This window comes from Tupaia chinensis, unplaced genomic scaffold, assembly GCF_000334495.1.
Source record: "Tupaia chinensis unplaced genomic scaffold, TupChi_1.0 Scaffold000279_1, whole genome shotgun sequence".
Lineage (NCBI taxonomy): Eukaryota > Metazoa > Chordata > Mammalia > Scandentia > Tupaiidae > Tupaia > Tupaia belangeri.
The window spans coordinates 1,295,641-1,320,534 of NW_006159762.1; the positions used below are offsets into that span (position 1 = coordinate 1,295,641).

At 40.3% G+C, this 24,894-nt stretch overlaps 1 protein-coding gene across 1 annotated transcript in view; it reads right to left on the reverse strand.

The window, feature by feature from the left end:
* TRRAP (transformation/transcription domain associated protein) overlaps positions 1-24,894 on the reverse strand; it is a gene marked incomplete in the record, with an annotated part of 151,090 nt that overhangs the window by 87,080 nt on the left and 39,116 nt on the right. Inside the window, 14 exon segments of the mRNA XM_014588476.2 lie at positions 332-428; positions 2,298-2,459; positions 3,722-3,982; positions 4,578-4,775; positions 4,900-5,117; positions 6,783-6,982; positions 10,502-10,653; positions 13,795-13,995; positions 17,146-17,402; positions 20,149-20,314; positions 23,286-23,477; positions 23,914-24,108; positions 24,520-24,617; positions 24,707-24,894. The exon segment at positions 24,707-24,894 is cut by the window's right edge and continues 21 nt beyond it. Coding sequence (XP_014443962.1) covers positions 332-428; positions 2,298-2,459; positions 3,722-3,982; positions 4,578-4,775; positions 4,900-5,117; positions 6,783-6,982; positions 10,502-10,653; positions 13,795-13,995; positions 17,146-17,402; positions 20,149-20,314; positions 23,286-23,477; positions 23,914-24,108; positions 24,520-24,617; positions 24,707-24,894 — 2,585 coding nt within the window.

Consider the following 24,894-nt stretch of genomic DNA (forward strand, 5'->3'; position numbering starts at 1 on the left):
CAAAGGTTGTAGCATAACTTAATATATTTTCTGATTTTGATGAAAATGGCATACCTAACAGTATGACAGTTCTTTTAAATCAGGACACTTAGAGATCTACAGAATACAGAATTTAGTACTTAGTAAAACCCAGTTTACTACATTGTATAACGTGACTGAAATCTTAACTATATAAACAGTTTTATGGCATCTTCTTATGTGGATTGATACATATACAAATATACTTTTTTAATCCCACCCTAAAAAGACAAGCCAGAAAAATTAGACAAAAACAAAGGTCACTATCTTCTTTCACTTGTACCCTGTAACTTGCTTCAGATTCATAACTTACTTAGTGCTGCAATTCGTAAGGGAACGAGTGATGGAAGGCTCTTATAACAAGGTAATTTTGTTAAAGCTGAATCTTCAGCCTCACATAAATTCAACAGCTGCAAAACATAAAACAACTTGTTAGCCCACTCTCACTGTGAAGACACCATCAACTTGTAAGTAACAGGACACAGCAATCTTTCACACATATCACAACACAGATAATAACTGACAAATGAAACCTACATCCTTAAGAATGAAAAAAAATCAAAACAGCTTTCTTATTCTAAAGCAAAACTCAGTTACCTCCTTAGTGAAATAAATTCTTGGGCACTTTCTCAACCACTCTGATACCATCATGTCTTTCTTTTCTCAAAACAGAGGATCACTTTATCTAACTGCAAATTCTACAAGAGGAGGTCTGTCTCCTGGTTTGGAGCTGCTTCCCCAATGCTTTGGGTCAGTGTTCAACAGATGGGCTACAGCTCAATTATTTGAGTGGGTAGACTTTTTTTTTTTCTTTTCAAGAGCAGAAAAACATAAAGAAGAAAGCTGAATGTCGCAACAAATTCCAGTGGCTAACCTTCAAGACATTTAACCATATAAACACATACTTACATACCTAATGTATATCACAAATTATATTCTATTACTATTTTCCCCTTTATATTATTTACATTCAGAAAAACTAATACAGACTTTTAACCTTTTTTTTTCTCTTAAAGATCTCTACCTAGTAAAAATTTAAAACAGTAGAAAAGGACATACAGTATAAAGCACTTCAAGCCACCCATCCCACTCCACTCCAGTCCCCAATATGACTTTCAAAAATACTCATCCCATGCGAAAATGTGAGAATGTACACAGTGTGTGTGTGTAGGTGTGGAGAGAGAGAGAATGAATGAATCGATCAGTGTGTGGGTATGTCTCAGTAAACAATACAAAACTAGAGTTCCAAACATAGCCACACATCAGAATCATTTTCAGGAAACTTTTAGACAATAAATCCTAGGCTTCATCCCAATTTACAGAACATCAATCTCCAAGAAAAAGACTCAAAAGTATACTTCTGAAAAGATCTTCAAATGGGATGAGCAGGTGGTGCAAGTGGTTAAGGTGCTGGACTCCCATGTGGCCAACCATGGTTCGAGTCCTGGACCTGGCAGCTCTGTCTCTCTTTCTCCCTCCATCTCTGATGAATGCATGTGCCCTACAGCAAATTAAAAAACAATAACAATAATGATAATAATAAATAAAATTTTTTTTAAATCTTCAAATGCAGCTAGTACACTGATAAATATTTATAATACAAGTTTCATGTCCTCAATACTACCAGGTTTTAGTCTAAGCTCAGTGAGGAGTTTTCCACTCAGGTTATAATAATCTATCTCTGAAACAGGCAAAGAAAGTTGTTTTCCTAAGTCTTATGGGTGATAACCCTTAAACAAAGGGTATAACAAGTTATACAAGATCAGAGCTAAACCTGTAGTCTTATCACCATACATCCAATCAGAAACAGGACTTGGGGGAAAAAAAAATCAAGAGCTATATTTTCATAATTAGAAATTCAGACTTACTGTAGACCAGGAAGAATTTGCTTCCTTACAATTTTTGACTCAGTAAACCCCAATAATACTTCTAGAAGTATAATTCACATTTCATAAAAATTTCAAACTGGGCTAATCTCCATACCATTATTTCACTCTAAAGAATTGATGTTCATAAGGCCAGCAGAGGTTATAAAGGTTTATGTATCCCACATGGCTGACTGCGCAGTTCAAGTACTAGACCTGGCAGCTTGAAAAACACACAAGGCACATGTGTGTGTGTGCCCAAAAATCCCAACAGGAGAATGGAGAAGATATTGTGGGTTGGACATCCCCGAGGAGCCGATTTCCCACTCCTCCCCCCGTCCTCTGGTGAGTGCATGTTCCCTAGCACACACACGTCATCATCATCCATGCCACTCTGCACCACCACCCCCCTACCTCTGTGTAGAACACCTTATGCTCCACCACATTAAGATCCATTGTGAAGAGCCTTGGCTGTAACGTGGTACAGAACGTGTTCCCTTCCATTAGGCCAATCTGTGCATTGGCAGGCTGGTGGCGGAGCAAGTGTTTCTTGGGTGGCACCATATCCTGGAGAACCTGGAAAAGTCAAAGAGAAAGCACTACCAACCAGCTGATCCTTGAAAAATAGTACTTCTTGTCACAGTATTCCATGACAATACTCAATGTGAAAACCTTGAGATGGAAGTTATTAGTCAACTCCCATATCCATAGGTTCCACGTTCACCCATTCAACTAACCATGGATAAAAAATATTCAGGGGGAAAAAAGTAACAATAAAAATAGTACAAATAAAATAAAGTAGTATAGTAACTATTTACATAGCATTTACATTGCATTAGGTATAATAAGTAACCTGGAGAGGATTTAAAGTACATGGAAGGGTGTGCAATGGCTACGTCACTGGACTCCCATGTAGTCAACCGCTGTTCGAGTCTTGGACCCAGTGGCTTAAACTCATGTTGGGTGTGCGTGTGTGTGCGCCCAGCATCCCAAGAGGACAATGAAGGAGAAGGGATTGCGGCGTGGCCATTCCCCCTGAGGGATGATTTCTCGTTTTCTGTCTCTCTATCTTTCTGGTGAGTGCATGTGCCCTATAGCAAAAACCTCTCAAAAACAAAAATAAAAACAAAAACAAACAACAACAAAAAAACTACCAGACTGTGTTAAACATACTGAGGAAACCAACCTTCAGTTCTCCTGACTGCTAACAATTACTGATATAACTATAAATCTAAGGGTACTTCAGAAAGTTCATGGAACATAGAATTAAAGTACAAGTTAATTTTGTTGCAAAAAATTCTAAAATTCATACACAGTTTTTTCATAATATGCCTCTCCCATGAACTGTGTAAGGATTCCTCATATAAGCATGTTGTTATTTGCTTATGTGAGGTCAAAAAGAGCTCAATGCAACAATACTTTGTGATATGGGTACCAGCAGTTAGCGTAATGGCTATGTCGCTGGACTCCTACGTAGTCGACTGCGGTTCACATCCCGGACCCGGTGGCTTAAAACTCATGCCGGGCACGTGTGCGTGCATGCCCAAGATCCCGAGAGGAGAATGAAGGAGAAGGGACTGTGGTGTGACCATCCCCCTGGGGGGTGATTTCTCACTTTCTGTCTCTAATGTCTCTCTGTCTGGCGAGTGCACGCGCCCTATAGTGAAAATCTCTCTCAAAAAAAACCAAAAAACAAAAAACAAACAAACAAAAAAATACTTTGTGATATTAACACAAAATTATAAACTGAGCATCATCTACAACTCAAATTTGAGAGGAAAAAAAATGTCTCAAAAGTTTTGTTCAAATTATCCCAGTTCTGACAACAGAAATCTCACCTCTTTATGGGGTTCCATGATCACTGTTACACTTTTTCCAGTGACCTGGGCCAACACCTGCAGTGAATGCATGGCCTGTTTTCTCACAGTGGAGTTTGGGGAAGTGACTTCTCGAACCAAATCATGTGTCACGTGGTGGAAAGACTTCTCCTGCGCAGCCACAATCTCTTCAGCTCTCTCTTCATCTTTTAGTGGTGCTGCGCACCTCATCAGAAGCTGCTCCAGGGTGGTCTTTGCCATGGCAACTGCCCCGTTGGAAACCTGCAGGTCAGGGAAGCTTTAGAACCAGGAGAAACAATGCCACCCACTGCACCCACCGTTTTGTGCACGCTTCTCTGCCACATGCTATCGCTGGGGGAGGGTTCATGCTGCCCTCACACAAGTCACTTCAATAAGACTACCTCTCTCACTATGTTAGTATCCAAATCACCTTCTTGGAGGTAATTCCTGTTTATCATCTGGAAGAAAACATATAGATCTAGACAAGACCTTTGTGTTTACCAATCAGATAAGGTGGTGGTGATGCCTGTCAAATTGTACTATTATGACTCATATCTGCATACAGGTTCACAGAGCATGAAGCTCCTACTGAAACATCTGCAGTATAATCCCTTTACAAATGTACTGCCTGTCACTGTTCTTTATCAAGGCAAGCAGGTATTTAGATACAGAGAATCTCAAAATAGAACAGTCCTGAGCCATCCTTTTATGGAAGATACTGTGGTAACAGTTCAATACTGAAGTTACCACACTGCGAGAAGAACATACTTGCAGAACTGTTTCCTACTAACTGTTTTTCAAGAATACTAGCTTTTTGCAAGCAGCATGGTGAAGTCTACGCCCACCCAGCACCTACCTCTCCAGTCAAGTCCATCATGACAAAGAGAAGTGCTTTGAGGAATGTCTGCTGATTCTGGAGGACCCAAGTGAGAGGCAGCCTCTCCATGAGGAACTTAATGGACACCACACCCCCCAGCTTGGCATACCAGGCCTGTTCATAACAGCATGCACATAAGCGCTCCACAATGTAAGAAAATAGGGGCAGCTGGCATGCCTGGAGAGGAAAAACAACAACCCATAATGCATTACGGCAGTTTTTAAACTAGCGCTTTCAAAAATGACTTCTTTCAGGTATGAATATCCCCCAGATCAGAAGACATCCCCCAGTCTGCCCTTACCCTCTCCTTGGAGCCTAGGATGATGCTGGCAACATCGAATATCACAGCTAAGGCCACCTCCCCGATTTTGCACAGTTCTTTTTCTTCATAGGCCATACAAATGGCTATTGCATCAATAAGAACCAAGGGGTCCATGCCTTTTGAGCCATTTTCTTCACTGTGGAACATTGCTGTGCTGGGCTGGCTGCCTGCCTGGTAGCAAGGCAGCAAGAACGGACCTGAAAGAAGGGGAAGGGAAAGGTGAAGAGGAGGAGTTTGTTTACATAAATATCTGTATCCCTCAAACTATTAAACTACCTTATTTTTTCCATGAGGTTAGGAACTCAATAAAAGTCAGGATTGGTACTTCAAATCAACTTCTGTTAAACTGAGATTATCTGACTACAGATCATGCTTTTTTTAAAAGAATTATTTTATTTTATTTTATTTTATTTATTCATTCATTTATTTTTGTTTGACCAGAAAAAGACAAACACATAGAGAAAAGGAAGGTGAAAAAGTGAGCTACCAGGTCTGGGACTCAAACCATGGTTGGCCATGTGGGAGTGTCCAGTGCCTTAACTACTACACCACCTGCCGGTCCCAGGTTATGCCTTTAATAGTCCTGACATAGAAATAACACTAAAGAGGGAACCAGCAGTTAGCGTAATGGCTATGGCGCTGGACTCCCACATAGTTGACCGCGGTTCGCGTCCCGGACCCGGTGGCTTAAAACTCACGCCGGGCGCGTGTGCGTGCATGCCCAAGATCCCGAGAGGAGAATGGAAGAGAAAGGATTGCAGCGTGACCATCTCCCTGGGGGGTGATTTCTCGCTTTCTGTCTCTGTGTCTCTCTCTGTCTGTCTGGCGAGCACACGTGCCCTATAGCGAAAAAACCACTCCAAAAAGACAAAAAAAAGAAAAGAAAAAGAAATAACACTAAAGAAGAGCGGCATCCAGCCATAACCAAGAACACAGAAAAAAGTCAGTCACAGCAGCTATTAACTGATGCCCCATAGGTACCCAGCACTAATTATCTAGGTTATTATTAGTCTTGCTGAAAAGACAAGGTTAACACAGAAGAAACAGTGGAAAATAAAGTTGTTAAACAGTATAGTATAGACTGTTCCCACCAAGAAAATTTAAAGAGAGAAAGTTCTCTGTGCTCTGCGGAGTCCAAAGGAAACTGCTTATTGACCTCAGACTGAGGTGCTTTGAGGGCACAAACTCAAGTGGTGCAACTCAAGTGTGGGTTGCAGACTAGCCTTTACTGGTCTGGGAAGAGATGCCAAAATTGAGGGTAAGTTTCTAGAAATTATGATCAACTGACAGTGCCATGACATTTTCATCATCTTTCACAAAACCATCACCTGGAACGGTGTGAAAATGAAAACAGACAGAACTGGTGCTTCATTACCAAGAGCTGGAAGTAGCCCTTCCAGGCAGGAGGAACTGCATAGATTACTATCCTGGGAGCAGATAGCAGCACCGCCAAGGAGACTAGGAGGAACTGGCTACAGAGCAGCATAGGGGAGGGGGCCAAAAGGGAAAGACTGGCCTTGGAGACCATCACCTGGGACAGGAAGATCAGTAGTGAGTGTGACCACAAACTACTTTTACATGCGGTGTGTCCAACAGTATCCTGCTCTTATTTTTCACAAAAAAAAACAAAGGTCGAAAAGATCAAATGTGGTATATGGACAAAATTTAGTAACAATTTTCAAGTCGATAAAGTATCCACCACTGAAATAAAAATGATCTTGTCAGTATAGAAAGTGAAAAGAAAATAAAAGCCAAGTCACTTAGCCAAACCCAACTTTCTCTAAACTAACAAAACATCTTGACCTAGTTTTTGAAGTTCCCTAAAGAACTCAACTACTTCTGTCCTGGGTCCCCACACTCACCACATTGCTGGGCAACTGCCACCATTGTATAGTGGCGAATTAAGCTGGCAACGAAGGGCAAGGCACTGGGCCGGAGATCTTTAATGACAGCAGACATGAAGGCCCCCGTCAGAGCCTGCTCAAATGTCTTCCGAGCTGGAGTATCTTGTGCTTTGTAGCGATGTGATATGATGACATTGGGAATGGTCTTTTCTGTAAAACTGAAAGACAAAAGTAAACCCATCACCACAATGCGAAGCTCCTGAGCTGATAGTTCCAACATGACTCCTTTGTTTTCAACCTGCCCACTTCCTTCTTATTTTGGTAGGCTTGGGTGAGTTCATTTCTGCTTTAATTTCAGCAACAGCCTGAATCAAATACAACTTTTTTAAGAATTTGCATACTTCTTCAATGAGACAGAGAGGAAGGGAAGAAGGAAGCGAGACAGACAGAAACGGGCACCTCCAACAGGGTCTTTATGCTGTGATACCACCCTCAGTCTCAGCCAGCCTGGACCATGGGCATGGGGACCCAGGGTGCACAGGAAGGCCTTGAGGCATGAACCTGGGACAGCTCCACATGGTTTCAGCATTGTGGAGTGCCGTGTTACCACTGTACCACTGTGGTTGGACTCAAATATGAGTTTTGTTATAAACATTTATAGTCAGTGGATCAAGATACAGTGAATATATTCTACCTGATAGGAGCACGAGGCACAAATCAGAAGTAATACAAAACAGTGACATATTCAGTATTTTCATTATTATTTTCTATTTTAAGAAAAATCAATGTTTGATTTTGACCTTTTATAATTAAATAAGCCAAATCCTCAGTAACTCAAATCAAAGATCAAATATGCAAGAAAAAATAAATTACTTTGAGGCCACTATACACCTGCTTTATGATAAAAAATCACTTTAAGAGTATAGAATCAAAGGAGACTGTAGATCCAATTATAAAGTACCTATATTGCCAGATCGTTTAAGAGATGAATTAAAACTATAAACTTTTTCCATCTTTGAATAGCTCCAGGTAACAGAACTTTTTCAATAAACAGAAATCTACCTCTCTCTGACTTCTAATTCCCTTGGTAGTTCTGACTCTGAAGCTAAAAAAAATCACATCAAGGCCCTTCATTCCCACACACATATCTCAGAATAGTATGGGAAGTGTGATCAGGTACCCTACCTCCCACCTAAATGTTTTCTCAGCTATTTCCTAGTGTGTTAAAATGCTCTTTAAAACAGCAGCTGGGTGATGACCCTGTAGTACAGTGGTTAAGTACTGTATATTGGGATTGAGATCCCACATGGTAGATCCCGGTTCAAATCCTGGCTCCAGCAGCTTGAAAAACAGGTTGGGCTTGAGTGCATGTGCGCCCCAAATCCCAATAGGATGAAGAAGTGGAGAAAAAAGGATTGCAGCATGAACGCACTTTGGTGGTGGTGGTGCTGGGGTTCTCTTTTTCCTTCTCTCTCTGTTAAGTGCACATGCCATCTGATAACTTACAAATAAAATGAAATAAAATGCCAGTTGGGAGGTAGGTATCCAGAACACCTAGAATGATTCTCACTTTCTTCTCCAGCCTGCTCTCTCCCAATATTTCTAATACCCCAATAAGTGGACAGCCAGGGTAAGCCAGATCCTGTCATTCACAGCCTGTAACACCCAGACAAAACCTGAGGTCTTAGTCACATCTTCACAGGCACTGCGCAGCCCAACCCTGCTTGTTCTCTCCTTACCCAGTGCCTTCCACTGAAGCTGACCTCCCTGCTAGGCAGATTTCACTGGTGCCCTTGCTAGGCAGGTTTGAGGGTCTTGTTTTCATTTTCCTAAGCCTGGGGTGAGTTTTTTCTGGATGTGTTCACAATTTCCTCCTTCAAACTTCATTGTGATACCCCTCAAAGTCACCTATTCAGAGAAGACTTCTCTTACCACCCAACTTTTCTGAATGCCTCTTTAATGTCCTATCCCCTTAGCCTGATGTACTTAATAGCACTTATCACTAACCAGATAGCATACATTTGCTTTGTTCTAGTTTTTTTTTTTTTTTTTCCTGCTGTCTCTGCCATTAGAACATAAGCTACTTCAAGGCAAGGGTAAAGGCTTGAAAACAAACCTTAAATAGTACCTGGTAGTAGAAGGGACATAATCTATAAAAGTGGCACCGCAGAGATGAAAAAAGGGTGGTCTTTACAATAAATAGACACTAGATATCCAGAAGGCAAAAAAGAAAAGTGGCCTTCTAACTACACAAGTTACAAAAATTAGTTCTAGAGAGGTTACTAGTAAAAATGTGAATGACAGAACTTTAGAGCTTTAAGAGGATCATCTTTATGACTAGGCTATAGGAAATTATTTCTTACAAATATAAACTGTAAAACAAAAATACCTAACAAATAAGAGATGGGGAGGGAAAGCACACAGATAACTACACCCACTTATAGTGTTTCCTTCTGTTTCACTCTGCTTTGAGTTCTCTGAGCATCCTGGATCTGTAAACTGTTGCTTAATTTTTTTTCCCATCAGTTCTGGGAAATTCTCAGAACCCTCCCCTTATGGGCCTTCAGATAAACTATATACTAATTCACTCTATTCTTGATGTGTTACTTTCCTTTGAATTTTCCATCTTTTTTTCTCTCTCTGCACGCATTTTGCATAAGTATTTTATATACTTCTTAGCTAAAAGTTCTCTTTTAAAATTTGTATGGGGAATTTTTTCAAGTTTCTATTTCCTGGAGGTATTTTCAAGTTTGCCTTTTATTACTTTCAAAATCTCATACCTAAATTATAGCCTGGTTGTAATGACCCTAACACCTGCCGTCTGTGGGGGTCTATTTCTGCTTCCTGTTGATCTGCTGGCTCCTACTTGTGCTGCCTTATCTCCATGTACATGTGATTACTTCTGATGGCTCCCTTTAATACGCTTTTAACAACTGGACATCTAACTAAATGGGGGGGGGGCTGCAAAAAGTTCACAGAAAATGAGAAATTTATGAAAAAATTATGCATGGATTTCTTTCCTTTTCTTTCATTTTTGTTTTGCTATGGGGCATATGCACTTGCCAGAAAGACACACAGTGATAAAGTGAGAGAGTGCTCCCCATGAGGGCTGTCCATGTCACAATCCCTTCTTCTCCAGTCTCCTCTTGGGATTTTGTGCATACTTGAAAAACAGTATGTTTTTCAAGCCACTAGGCCTGGGACCCAAACTGCACAGTCCATCATGTGGGATCCAACCCCCTCAATCACCATGCCACCTAGTGGGCCCCAAATTTTGTATATCACAAAAACCTGTACTTCAACTCAATTTTTCCCTGAATATTTTAAAGTCCCCTCATTATTTGAAGAAAGGTATGAACTCTGAACTGGAAAAGCAGAAGGCCCACTGAACGCCTCTCAGATGCCAGGTGCTGTGGATACAATGGTAAGTAAGAAGGAGGGAAAAGGGACATGAACCTTAAATTTGTGAACTTTACACCTAATGAGAGGAAGTGACAAGACACATAGTAAAGGCAAATTATATCTGAGATCAATCCTAATTCTCAGGCACCCAAGTTCTCCTTTCCATTTTCTCTAAAGACCAAAGAAGCATTACTACTAGACAGATGATATGCTATGTTTCTGACTTGAAGGGGCATGCTCCCAATGCTGAGAATTCAATCTGGAAAGGGAGGTCCTTTCTGTCCCTGATTCCTAAAGCAAGACACACTCAATCGCAGAGGATGAAATTAACATACTTGGGGTGGGCTAGGAGCTGGTAGAGGGCATGTTTGTTGTCCTCTAGACTCATCATGGCCACCAGGAAGCACTTGATCACTTCCCAAGCCTGTCTCCGGTAGTAGGGCTCCGTGTTGGCACTTTTCAGGCAGTCCAGGGCAGTTTCAATGGCCTACAACAAGAAACAAGAGGCTACAGTTTGCACTAAAATGACAGAAGGACTACCTCCAAAGCATAGCAATAATGTGCTGCTTGGGAGAAGCTGGATCCTACCACTCGTGCTCATGCCGAGTTTGACGGGCTGCACAGAACCACAGTAGTACCAAGACCCTGTAGAGGGTACTCATCCCTTTCGCTCCCCATACCTGTCCTTATCACTCTCCTGGGCATGAGCACACACTCAATCATGAATAAAAGGAGAAAAGGTTACTGCCTAAATAAATATATAAAATGACACAATTTTGAAAAACTTTCATTGAAAGCATTTTTAGTACCCAAAATAATTTTAATGTATATTTTCTTTATTTTAAAAAATTATTTTATTTATCTATTTCATTTTGACCAGAGAGGAACAGATTGAGAGAGCGAGCAAGTGAGAAAGCAAGCCACCAGGTCCGGGACTCGAACTGCAGTTGGCCATGTGGGAGTGCAGCACCCTTAACCACCACACCACCTGCTGGCCCCAAAGTATATTTTCTTTTTTTTTTCCAAAGTATATTTTCTTTTGAAGAGAGTAATAGGGCCAAAATAACCTGTTATCTGTCAAATGAAACCTTAAGAAAAGGCGGAAATATATTTAAAGTAATAAATTACAATGTTCCAGGTACGTGTGCGTGCATGCCCAAGATCCTGAGAGGAGAATGGAGGAAAAGAGATTGGTACACAGCCATGTAATCTTCTTCATTTGAATTAGGTTGACTGAGAAGGTGGGAGAGGCACAACCATACAAAAAAACCTAATCTGAAGGCCTAAATAGGTAAGACATTAATTTTAATAATTATACACATATAAATCAAAGCACTAACCTGTTGTTTTGCTTTGTTTCTTTAAAAAAAAAAAAGAAGTTTCCCAGGTGGTCTGTGTGAGGAACAAAGAAGGGAGAAGACAGGGACAGAGGCCCTAACCTCCAGACCCAGCTAGGCTCAGGGATACACAGCCCACACAACACGCAGAGTATGACCACAGCTCTCATACAGGATTCCTAACTTAGGTGTCTATGCTTCTTTGGGATACTGCTGAATTATCTCTGATCCCGTCAGAAATAGTTAATAAGTTATGTGATCATTTTTAAAGTTTTATTTCTAAGATTCAATGTAGGGGCTAAACTGTGGTGCAGCAACCCAGCATGGGAGGGTTCCTAGTTCATGTCCAGAGACCCTCCTTGAGAACATCTGAAATGTGTGTGCTCATGAGCTAGGGTTGGCGGAAGGCTGGGGGTAGGTCAGTGTCAGGACACTGTTAGGGGTGCTACCTCTCTATCTCTGTCTCTTTTGTCCATGGAATAAAATTTAAAAACAAACAAACAAACAAAAAGGCAAGAAAGTGCTATAAGTACAAAGAAGTGTTCACTATTGTAATTTTCAGTGTAAATATTAGCCAGATTCTCTTAGGAGGAGAGTAGAATTTCATTAGAAAATATTTCGACAAAGATTTGAGTTAGAAGCTAAGATTGCATTCCATCCTGAGGCTGGAGAGAGCAATACTGCTTCATGGGACAGGAACGTGGTATACTGGGGATAAGGCACAGGCTTGAGGAAGTGGGGAGATTGGTAGACTGAGAGATGATTGACAGAAAACAACTTCAGAGTGACACTTACCCTTAATGGGTACCCTCTTCCTCAAATATTTAGTAAAGTCTGTTTAAAAAAAAAAAATCAAAGTACCCACTACGTGGGTAAACTTCTCATATGGAGAGGTAATCATGCCAAGTTCTATAATAAGATGCAACAGACTAGAGCAGAATTAGCCTAGACAAGGAAAGGCTTTGAGTTCCAGGCTATAGAATGCTGATTGAAGACCAGATCAGCCTTAGGACCAGGGCCTGGGCAATCCTAGTTGGTATCTAGTTTACTGAAATAGTTGAATCACTCAGAGGCACCCAAAAGACTACTATAAATCCTTAAGATATACAATAAACCCAATATATAACAACTACATACATGTCTGAGGAAACAAACTATGTTGCAATGCAGAAAAAGGCTGGTTATATAATAAGGACAAAAAGTCAAATGGGACAATGTCGACAAGTGAAACAATATTCTGTGTGATAAAGGACTAAGAGAGGGAGTAGAATAGCCAATAAGTTGTAAAGGGGAAATGGTTTTCAATGTGACCAAGTCAAAGGTAGTAGCACGGGACCCTCTGACAAGATTAGGAGGACATGGTCTCTTTTTTACACAATGAAATGGGAGTTTCTTAAGGACATAAGAGAGAGTCCAGGAGCTGTCAGCAGCGGGAAGAGAGCCAGGAAAAAGAGTATGAGCTGCATTTGGATAGCGAATGGGAGAAAACTAGGTACTAGGAGGTGATAGGAAGGACAGAATTATGGCACCAACTTGGGTTCTCAATGACATTAGAGGCAGAGTCTTTTGGGCATTAAAAGAAACTAAGAGTTTAAGAGCAGGGTGTGCTGCATGACACCTCCTGGTCATCTGGAAAGAGGAATTATATAGGGTCCTAAATTCGCAGAGCAACAGCTTCCACTGGCCTCCTGGCATTATTGAAACATCCTGCTAACTAAGCAGATCACCAAATAAATCTTACTCTATTTTATGTTAGAAATTCTCTCTCTTTCTCTCTCTTTTTTAAGAATTATTTTATTTAACTTTATTTATTTTAATTTGATGGGGTAGGGGGAAGAGAAAGTGAAAAAACTAGCTTCCAGGTCTGGGATTTGAACCACAGTCAGCCATATGGGAGTCCAGCATCCTTAATTATCACGCCATTTGCCAGCCCCAGAAATCCTCTCTTAAAGAGAGCATGTCTTATTTACATACTTTCAAATAGAAATTAACATATTTTAAAAAGGTTTTTGCCATAAGGTGTGTGCACTTACCAGAGCAGAGAGAGACAGTGAGAAGGGAAGTGAGAAATAACCCCCCCCAGGAGGATGGCCACAGCACAGTCCCTTCTTCATTCTCCTCCTGGGATCTGGGCATGAATAGGTTATTTTCAAGCCACTGAATCTGGGGCTCAAACTGCAGCTGGCCATGTAGGAGTGCAATGCCTTAACCAATGCACCATGTGCTGGCCCCAAAATTAATTTTAATTTATTAATAGTAGCTCACAAACTCGCAAAGACTTCCAAATTTACCTTCTCCATTGGGAGCTGAAGAGATGCTTTACAATCAGAAAACTCCACTGTAATACTGGGACCTTGAACTTCAGTTACAACATAGTGCAGCTTCTGGGATTCCTTTAGCATCTTCCTGTTACTGCCTCCAAATTTACCAAGTACTCGATAGGCGACATGAGAAATGCTATCAGCAGGATTGCGTAATGTGCGCCATAAAGCCTAGAAATCAACAGGCGTTCATTAATATCTTTTCAAGGCAATACATTCACGAGATTCACAAATCAAAATGAAAAAGTTATAAAACACAACATGGTAACAATTCTTCTTCCCACCTCTGTCCTCAAACACAGTTTCCCCTTCTTGGGAGAAACCGATGTTATTAGTCTTCTATTCCAGAGAAATTTTATGTCTTTACAAAAAAAAAAAAACAAAAACAAAACCCCAAAACGCATATAAATATAAATGTTCTTCCCTGCTTCTGTAATAAAAATGATAGGGTATTACAACTATTCAGAGCTCAAAATCAAGAAAACTGAGTAATGCATTGCTTTGGCACATTTACAAAATAGGTTGAGGAGGAACACAGAGAAAGATACAATTTTCTGTAAGGTTCTACTTCAAAGACAAGACGGTTAATACTCAGATTTTTGCTATTAACTAGGCTTCTTAACTTAAAAAAACATGATCTATAAATAATACATTTCAAATCTTACATTAGAAAGGATATAAAAGAGGAAACCATGAATGATAAAGGAACCTACATTACAGATTACAGGTAACAAAGAGTTAATGTGTACCCTCTACCTAAAGGTACACATATGTGTTCAATTATCCCCAAAATTCCAGCAAATATTGCCACATTTATCACCTAAATTATCCTAAGTACTAAAAAGTACCATAGTTCATCATGTGAGTCTATTTTCAAAATCACCTTCCATAAAAATGACAAATGTTAGTTTCTAGCAATACTCAATCTAACATAAAATATTGGCACTTCTCTCTAAACCAAGCAAAATTCAAATTTCTGTCACATTCTTATAGGTCCAAAGAGGCTTCTCTTTATGATTAGAAGTCGGAGTCTCAGTGCCCTCACCTCACCCACCCTCCACCTGGCTTCCCAGAGTCCTCATGCACCTTCATGAGGGCTTCTGCTGAGTTCCCCCAGGAGTGGGTGACACTGCATTCTGCCTCTATACACATGACCTTAACTGGTTGATGGGATCACAAGGAAATTAACACAGTGCTACTCATCTGGAGGATGAAGTTACTGTGCCCCCTCCAAACAAGAAATGACCTTGACCTTGTCTCTCTCTAGGTTAATGTGCCTTCTGGTATGGCAAGCAGGCCCAAGAAGCCATCTCTGCCTCCGCCTCCCAAAGACTGCTCACAAAAGCTTAGGTCAGGGCCAGGGTCTGCCTTCTACAGTCAACAGTGCTGTCCTCAAGGCAGGCTCCAAGCAACCAACAGCAAGAGTGGACTTCAAGACTCCAGGGCTGGCCCCATCGCCTAATGGTTAAGGGAGCTGGATCCCACATGGCCAACTACGGTTCACACTGCAGTCCAGTAGCTTGAAAACCACAGTGGGGGGAACCAGCAGTTAGCGTAATGGCTATGTCGCTGGACTCCCACATAGTTGACCGCGGTTCACGTCTCGGACCTGGTGGCTTAAAACATGCCGGGCGCGTGTGTGTGCGTGCCCAAGATCCTGAGGAGAATGGAGGAGAAGGGACTGTGGTGTGACCATCGCCCCTAGGGGGTGATTTCTCGCTGTCTGTCTCTATGTCTCTCTTGTCTGTCTGGCAAGTGCACGCGCCCTATAGCAGAAAACCTCTCAAAAAAAAAAAAAGAAAAACTACAGTGGGTACATGTGCATGTGTACTCTAAATCTCCACAGGATAAAGAAATAGAGGAGAAAAGACTAAGGTGTGGTAGTGCTTTCTCCTTCTTTCTCTCTCTGGCAAGTGCACGTGTGCCCATTAAAAAAAAAAAAAAAAAAAGGCTCCAACAAAATCCCTAGGTCATATTCTTCCATTTCAGCTAGAGTCCAGGATCTAAATCTCAGGACATACTGGGAAATCTCTTAACCTGAATTTCAAGTTCAAGTTGCAAACTCCAACCTGATCTGTTCAGAGATGCCTGTCCTCTTAGCAGTTACTGAACCCTGGATCAAATACGTATACTATGGAACCAGCAGTTAGCGTAATGGCTGTCGCTGGACTTCCATGTAGTCAACCATGGTTCAAGTCCCGGACCCGGTGGCTTAAAACTCACGCCAGGTGCGTGTGAGTGCGAGCCCAAGATCCCAAGAGGAGAATGGAGGAGAGGGATTGCACCGTGGCCATCCCCCCTGGGGGGCGATTTCTCACTTTCTGTCTGTCTCTGTCTGTCTGTCTAGTGAGCACATGCGCCCTATAGCAAACCCTCACCAAAAAAAAAAAAAACAAACACAAAACATATATATTTACACACACACACACACACTAAAGGGGCAGTTGAGTAAATAACAGATAACCTAAACTTTTTTTTTTTTTTTGAGAGATTTTCACTGTAGGGCGCGTGCGCTCGCCAGACAGACAGAGACATAGAGACAGAAAGTGAGAAATCACCCCCCAGGGCGGATGGTCATGCTGCAATCCCTTCTCCTCCATTCTCTTCTCGGGATCTTGGGCACGCACGCACACGCGCCCGGCATGAGTTTTAAGCCACCGGGTCCGGGATACGAACCGCGGTCGACTACGTGGGAGTCCAGCGACATAGCCATTACACTAACTGCTGGTTCCCCTAAACTTCTAACAATTATCAACCACATCACAAACTACTAATAGAAGAAAAACATGAAGGAAAAACTTAAAATACTTAACATATTAACTTTAAAATGAACAAAAACAAATGAATGGCCTCAAAACAACTTGATTATCTGTTCTTTTTCTCCTGGATTTCAGCAGGGCAGACACCTATGTCATTCCTTCAGGAACTGACTGCTTCCTTTTCCCATGGAACTGAAGGTCTTACAGGGATAGAAAAAGGTTCTTACTGGAAGCAGCAACAGCCCTATAGTAACCATAACTTCTGCCTTCATTAAGTTACCAACTTATTGAGAATGTAACACTTGTGAATGCTCTCTGAAAAAGAGGCAATTCTACAAAACAAATAACCATTTAATATCTATGGTATTTCTTTACATCTTTGTCAGAAGTCACAAAAGTAAGTGGAAGTTATACCACTCCATTATGAAGAGCCCACACCTGAGTACAGAGAGTCTGATGGCCCATGGCTTTCAGGGAAATCACTAGCCTAAAAGCCTCCAGAAAAACTAGACATGTGAGCACTTGATGCCCGCTGCTGATGCTGAAATGAATGGAGTCTTACCTGCATGAGTTCTGCACGCACAGGCTGAATGTGATCATAGAGGAAATCGGGTTGCAGGTTGTCTACACACAATTCCAGGGTCCTCAGGCCTTGGCTGACTAGTGTCTGAGACCCATTGAGTGCAGACACCAAGGGGTCCATTAACATTGGCAGATAGGGCAAGAGAGAACTCAGCCGAACAGGTACCGTGAGACACAGCTCCACAAAGAGGTCCTTCATGTGCTGCTTATGCAGGCCACTCTGCAACATGTTTAGTCCTGAAAAGACCATCAGAGGGAAATGACTTCCTAGAAACATGTCAAATTTTCTGTACAAAATAAGTGGTCCACCATTTATAACAAACAACAAGGTCTTAGAAAGGCATTTTTGTGCCCTTACTATATCCTCAATTCTTTCCAGCAAGGTGTACTAGTGATTAAGGGCACTGGACTCCTACATGGCCGACTGTGGTTCGAGTCCCAGACCTGGGGTCTTGCTTTCTCACTTTCCTTCCCTCTCTGTCTGTCTCTTGCTCTTGCTCTGTCCCTCTCTGGTCAAATTTTTAAAAATAAATAAATAAATAATCAATCAATAAAGTTAAATAAAAGAATTCTTAAAAAAAATTCTCTATAACCAATCTCATTTGTAGGGGCAAACAGCAAGCTGTATATAATCATTTTGAAGAGTAACTTAATATAATTATACCCTTCTAATTTAATAAATGCCATTAATTTTATAAAAGTCATATTTATAACCTCAATCTAATGACATTGACATCTTTTAAGTTTACACCTGTACATCTTTTCTCAGGCTTCCAGTTGACCACAGTTCAGGTTTATGTTCGAAAATAGACATTTTTAGAGTCAGCATGTAAAGTGGTGCTTAAGGTGACTAGATCACAGGTGGCCGATTATGTGAGTCCTGACCTTGTGGTTTGAAAAGTCAGTCTGGGCATGTGTGTGTGTGTGTGTGTGTGTGTGTGTATGTGTGCACGCATGCCCAGGATCCTGAGGGAAGGGAAGAAGGGGAAAATTGAGAAGAAATTGTGATGTGACCATCTCCTATGAGGGATGCTTTTTCTTCTTTTTTTAAAATATCTTATTTAACTTTATTTATTTACTTATTTTAATTTGGCTGGAGAAAGGGAGAAAGAGAGAAAGCAAGCCTCCAGGTCCGGGACTCATATTGCGATCGGTCATGTGGGAGTCTAGCGCCCTTAACCACCATGCCACTTGCTGGCCCCAGGGGGTACTTTTTCACTTTCCTTTCTCTCTCTGTCTTTCTTTCTCCAGTGAGCAAATGCATCCTCTAGCAAATAAGAAGGGAAAAAATAGACATTTAAAAACTACATTTGAGGCCAGCCCCATAACACAATAATTAAGTGTTATGCATAGGGAGCTGGATCCCACATGCCTGACTATGGTTCAAGTCCCAGCCCAGGCAGCTTGAGAAACATGCCAAGATTATGTGCATGCATGCCCAAAACCTAATGGAATGGAGAAATGGAGAAAAAAGGATTGCAGTGTGACCACACCCCATTGGGAGATGCTTTCTCTCTCTCTCTCTCTCTCTCTCTCTCTCTCTCTCTCTCGCAATTGCACACACTGTCCGGCAAACAAACAAAAATCTATATTTATCATAAATAGAAAAAAAAACCTTCCTTCTTATAAAGTCGCCTCCATACACACTGTGAGGCTAATTAGAATTACTGAGCTCCTTCCTGAGAGCGTCCCACTGAAGGCAGAGAAACTGGCTGGTAAGATAAAGACGTATAAGCCCAAAATGAGATATGTCTTGGGTAGCATAAGCATGAAGGCAACTCAGAGAAAAGGGGATCATCCAGGAAGGCATCACAAAGTAGCAGAAACATTCTGAATCTAAAAGATAAGCTGGATAAGAAGAGGGCAGAGATGAGCCAGTGGCTGGCATGGAAATTAAGGTGGCTCGATCTCACATAGCCAATTCTGTGGCTTGAGATCCAGATGTGGTGGCTTGAAAATCATGCCGGGTGTGTGTGCATGCAAATCCCAAGTGATGAATGGAGGAGAAGTGACTATGGTGTGGTCATCCTCTCTTGGGGTGATCTCTCACTTTCTGTCTCTCTTTGGCAAGCACACATGCCCTAGACCAAACAAACAAACAAATAACAAGAAGATGGCAAAGGGATGAGTTCTCAGAAGAGGATTGGCTTTAACAAGATCAGGATGGGAGAAATCAGCTTGGGGAGAGCAGAGAGGGCACAGGAGGAGGAAATCAGACAGCAGAACAAAGGATTTGGGATAAGGAATGATCGGGATGGGGACAGTGGAGCCGGATTATGGGCCACCTAAAGTACCTTCCATGAGGGATTTAGAGCCATTTTATACAGCATATTCAAGTATTCCAGTTGCCCCTGGAATACTGTCACTTTTCTTTGAGGAATTTGCAAAGAAAACACATGAGTCAATCCTGTGCCATGAGCTCACCTTAACATTAGAAGAAAAAAAAAATCCTAGAACATTGTTTCCCATCAGTTTCATATTCCATAAAAAATTAAAGCACCCAAGATCCCCTTTAACTTTGTATCTTGAGAACATTCTAATTATATAAGAATGATAAAACTATGGTTATGAAAATTAGAAACTTAAATGAAAATTTAAACTAAATATGAATCACTTTTGTAATTTGGTTTTCTATTCTTGTTCTGATTCTTTCAATCTAGGGATCTCTGATCTTACTAAATAATTAGAAATCACTTTCTTTCTAGGTGCTTTGATCAAATGCTACAAAAATGCAATCAAGTTTTAAACAGGATAAACAAAACCTTCCAAATCCCATCTAACTCTGAGTAGGGAGGGAAAAGCCCATCCCTGAACACAGTTCCTTTCGAAGTCCCACTGCCTCTAAAGAAGGCAGGTCACGTATACATATCCCACCCTCCCCAACCATGGCCTTCGCTGGGTACAAAGAATGAACCCCTGCAATCCAGGTAGCCAGACACAGGCACACTCACAAGAAACAGGTAACTGAAGTCACTGCTCTCACCTTGCAGAAGGTTTGGGAGGAGAGGCAAGAATTCCTGATACAGGAGATCATGGCTACCTCCACCAATAGACCGAAACAGCGCCCGGAGCAGCAGGAAATAGTTGTAGGGCTCCTTGGCAGTCTGAGCGAGCTCCATGGAGCTGTTCACAATCTTGTGCAGGTGAGGCTGCAGATTATAGAAAAAGCAGATTAGGGGACTCTAAGTGAGAGGGTCTATACTCTTCACACTCAAGCTAAAGTGTCATTGTAATTCAGTGGCAATGAAAGGCAATTCTGATAAGTTGGTTTCAAAAGAGAAAACAAAAGAACTTTTCAACCTTCATGTAACTCAAAGTAATTCCTTTATTTATTTATTTTTTTTGGAGAGGTTTTTGCTATAGGGTGCATGCGCTCACCAGGAAGACAAAGAAAGACAGAGAGACAGAAAGAGAGAAATCACCCCCCAGGGGGGATGGCCATGCTTCTCCTCCCATCTCCTCTCGGGATCTTGGGCACGCACGCACACGTGCCTGGCATGAGTTTAAGCCACCGGGTGGGGGACTCAAACCGCAGTTGACTACATGGGAGTCCAGCGACATAGCCATTACGCTAACTGCTGGTCCCAAAGTAATTTCTCTTAAAGTATATGTTGGGTGCTCGCTTCAGCAGCACGCATACTAAAAAAAGTATATGTTGGTTTCTTTCAGTTTAGTTGTGAAAGAAGCACCTAAAAGATTCTAACTAACTACACAGTTACATGATGTTGAATAGACAAACACTTTGAAGCAGAAACTCAAGGGTCTGTCTGGTCTGCTTCTTGTTGATGTAGTTACTTTTTTTTATTTGACTGCACAATCAAAGATGAAAGAAGCCAATTTCCCTCAATAACCTAAATGCAAATTATAACCTACAGGAACTGAAACTTCACAATCAATCAATATGATATATACAAAATGTGAAAGAACCTCAAAACATATTTAAGATTATAGGGTTTCAGAAGACATCATTAAAAATGTGTTCATATGGTTTTTTTTTTAAACAAAACCCAAAAATCCTTAAAGTAGCTTTAATCAACATTTTAAACCAGATTAGCCTTATGTTTTATTATTCAGATCTTTTCTTTGACATGTCACAGGCTAAGTTTAACATAAAATCTTTTTACATATGTATTTATATTGAACCCACTTTCTTTCTAGACATTTTGATCAAATGTTACAAAAATGCAGCCAAGTTCTAAACAGGGTAACTAAGCCTTCCAAATCCCATTCAACTAGGGAGGGAAGAGCCCATCCCTGAACATGACTCCCCTCAAAACTCCACTGCCTTTAAAAAAAGGAAGGCGGGCATGCACACATATTCCTCCCCAACCATGACCTTCACTAGGTAGAGAATGAACCTCTGCAATCAAGGGGTTCAATCAATCAGACACAGACACATTACAACGTTGGTGTAGTCACTGACATGGTTCCAAATTTACTACATATGACATTTACTTTATTGAGTAAGCCAACTACATACATTGTTCTGACAAAAAGCTTTATGAAATTTGTTTCTTAAATAATTTTCTTGAACATTCTAACATGCTAACATTAAGTCTGTCCTGTTAGGTTTTACTCTAGGTTGTTCTGTTGTACTGTACAGTTGAATGTAATGTTGGCAGAAAATTGAGTTATTTGAAAACAATGAACTATCTGGAAATAGACAGCTGTTAAATATTTTTATATTTTAAAATTGTGGGGTGTTTTTCTTTTATATTAACACAAAAACAATGTTAAAGTTGGCGATAACCAGGTATATGAGGGAGTCTTCAAAACGTTCAGGGAAAATATGTAATATGAAAAACTATTTAGTTTTTTTGCACCAAAATAACTTATACATTAATTCCATTTTCCATGAACTTTCTGAAGTCCTCTCATATAACTGGGAGAAAAAAAAAAAAAACAGAAAAATCATCTCATAAAAACACAGATTACTAGTGCTATATCACCACCTATACATTTACTCCAGAAAGAACAAACTTTCTTTACATCTTCAAATTCTCTTCTATGGGAAAACATTTCTCTTTCAGACCCAACTGCTAGTAATACTCAACTTTCTCTAGGAATTAAAATATTCTGCCTCAAGTGGAAGTGAATTTTATAAGGTTTTAATTCTGCCATCTGCTCTTCTTTTTTTAAAAAAACAGGTTTTTGTTATAGGCCATGTCCACTTATCAGAGACAGGGAGAGAAAATGAGAAATCACCTTCCCCCAAAGATGGCCACGCCTCAGTCCCTTCTCCTCCATTATCTTCTTGGGATTTTACACATGTACACACGCAAGTCTGGCGTGATTTTCAAGCCACCTGGTCCAGGATTTGAACTGCAGTCGGCCACATGGGAGTTTAACGTCTTAACCTGCAACCTGTTGGCCCTGCCATCTGCTGTTTTTAGTGAGTGACATGTAACTATGGATAGGTTTTAGTAATTTACCATAATCAAATGACTTATGAGATCCAATTACATAGACTAGCCACCTATAAAAATATATGATAAGACATAAAATCTCCAAGATGATCTTAATAAACCAATATAAACTGATTAGAATTCTTGATTTAAAGGGGATAAATAAACAGCACTCCTGAAATACACTGTTATGTATTGCTCCTGACGCTGAACAGAAAAGAAACAAACTCAAAATAAAATTAATAAAATGAATGTGTTGATATAATGAGAGCTGTTACAAGGCAGCTCTAATCAGATCTGATAGTTACATGTAGACATTTTTTTCCTTCTACATCTTTTACATCACTTAATTTTTTTAAATTAAGGACAACGAACTATTTATTTTACTGTGTAATCTAGAAAAGGAAGTTGAGTTTATTCTGACTTGGAATGTCTGGGAAAAAGCTGATGATGGCAATGCTAATAACACTATTCTTGCTTACCATAAAAGTCTGAACATTTCATTCTAAGTCACCAAAGAAATAAACTAAACTCTGCTTAAAAATACATGAAATGTGTTTCACACTTGGGCTTCATTGGTTGTTAATATTTATCAATTCAAAGAACACTTCACAAAAATAAATTACCACAGCTTCTGTTCAAAAGTGAAAACATGAATTAAAAAAACAAAAAAATCCCTAAATACAAGTACTACTTAGATCAAAATGAACTTTACCTTCAGCATTTGTTCATTTTCAGCTGCAAAAAGGGAAACTGAGCCAAAGACCAACTTAAACAGCTTGAGGTACAGGTTGGAGAGCTCCACGTTGGAGCCCATTTCTGGCAGGCGATCAAGGAGATACTCCACCAGAATAGTAGCAAACAGAGCAGAGGTAGTAGGATTTGCCAAGAAAGAATTGGCAACAATCTGTCAAAACAGGAAATGCATGTGAAAATAATCCTTTCTCCAATGCAGCTTTACAACAAAGTAACAAGGTGTCCAAAACCAAATTTATCAGAGGTTCCAAGAAATTAATTATTCACTATAGGGGGGAAAATCGATTTGCTAAGCACTGAGTGGAGTAATTCACTTCAAGCATTTAATCTGTTGTTTCATCCTTGCCATCAAATACCAAGAGCTACATTTAACATATATTTAATTTCTACTAATGAAGTACTCCAAAGCATCTTTATCTTTTGTAAGTTTTTCAAACACTTGGCCCGATATTTCTCTATATTTTAATCTATAAACACCTCCTTAGGTACATTACATCAAAACTCCTCAAAATATATCAAACAAAAAATATTCAACACAAAGAATTTTAAAGCCAATGTTGAAAGAGTGTAAATAATTTTTATTTTACCTGTAGAGCATAATTTTTTGAGATTCTTTCCACCATATACGGGACTGTAGTTTGAAATATTTCCTTAAATGTTAAGGGATTCATCATTGTGAACACACCAGCAAAGTGTTCCAAAACCTCCTTCTCCTCTTTCATCCTGACAGTCTGGCAATTTGCTACTCGAATGTATGTTTGTCCATTTCCTGCTATCTGGACCTAGTATAGAGGGGAAAAAACCCACCCATGGCATTAAAACTTGACTTCTCTGAATATATTCAGATTTGTTACATATTTAATACAGACCACTTGGATTAGATTAAAAAAATAAAGTCCACCTCCCAAAATGTTTTAAACTCTCTGATATTAATTTTGGAAAGAAATTAAATCTCATCTTTCTATTACATTCCATTTACACCATCTGCCCCAATACACACATTCTGACGCCTAAATGCTAATTCTAACCTTAAACGCTATGTTACATTGAAGAACTAAAATAAATCCAGATACACAAATATCATAAACCATCCAATAAAAACAGATCTCTCAAGACCTGTCCCATCACCAGCATCTCTAATTCTAAGAAGTATTTCCCATACTCAAGAGCCTGGACTGAGGATACTACCTTACCTGATAAATGTCTAAAGCCTGCATTGCGTATTTTACAAGTTTTATGTAAATCTGAGTCTCTTTGGGTTGTAACTGCTTGTTGGGAATGAACTGAGCTTCTGGAAAAGAGAGAGTATATTAAGTGAACACAAATAAAACCCATTCTATTAAAATTCCACTTGTCCAAATAATTCAAGAGGAGAATTACCACCAGGTGCTTTACATGATGTTATGCCCCACGTGATTGTCTTGACACCACAGACCAAGGTTTTTACCAAACTTCGGCAGTCTGTGACTTGGAATGTCTGCTTGTCTTCTTTATCTTTTTCACCTTGCTTTTCAAATGGAGGCACAGGGGCTGGAGTCACTGGGGTGGCTGGGGTGGGGGGTGGCGGT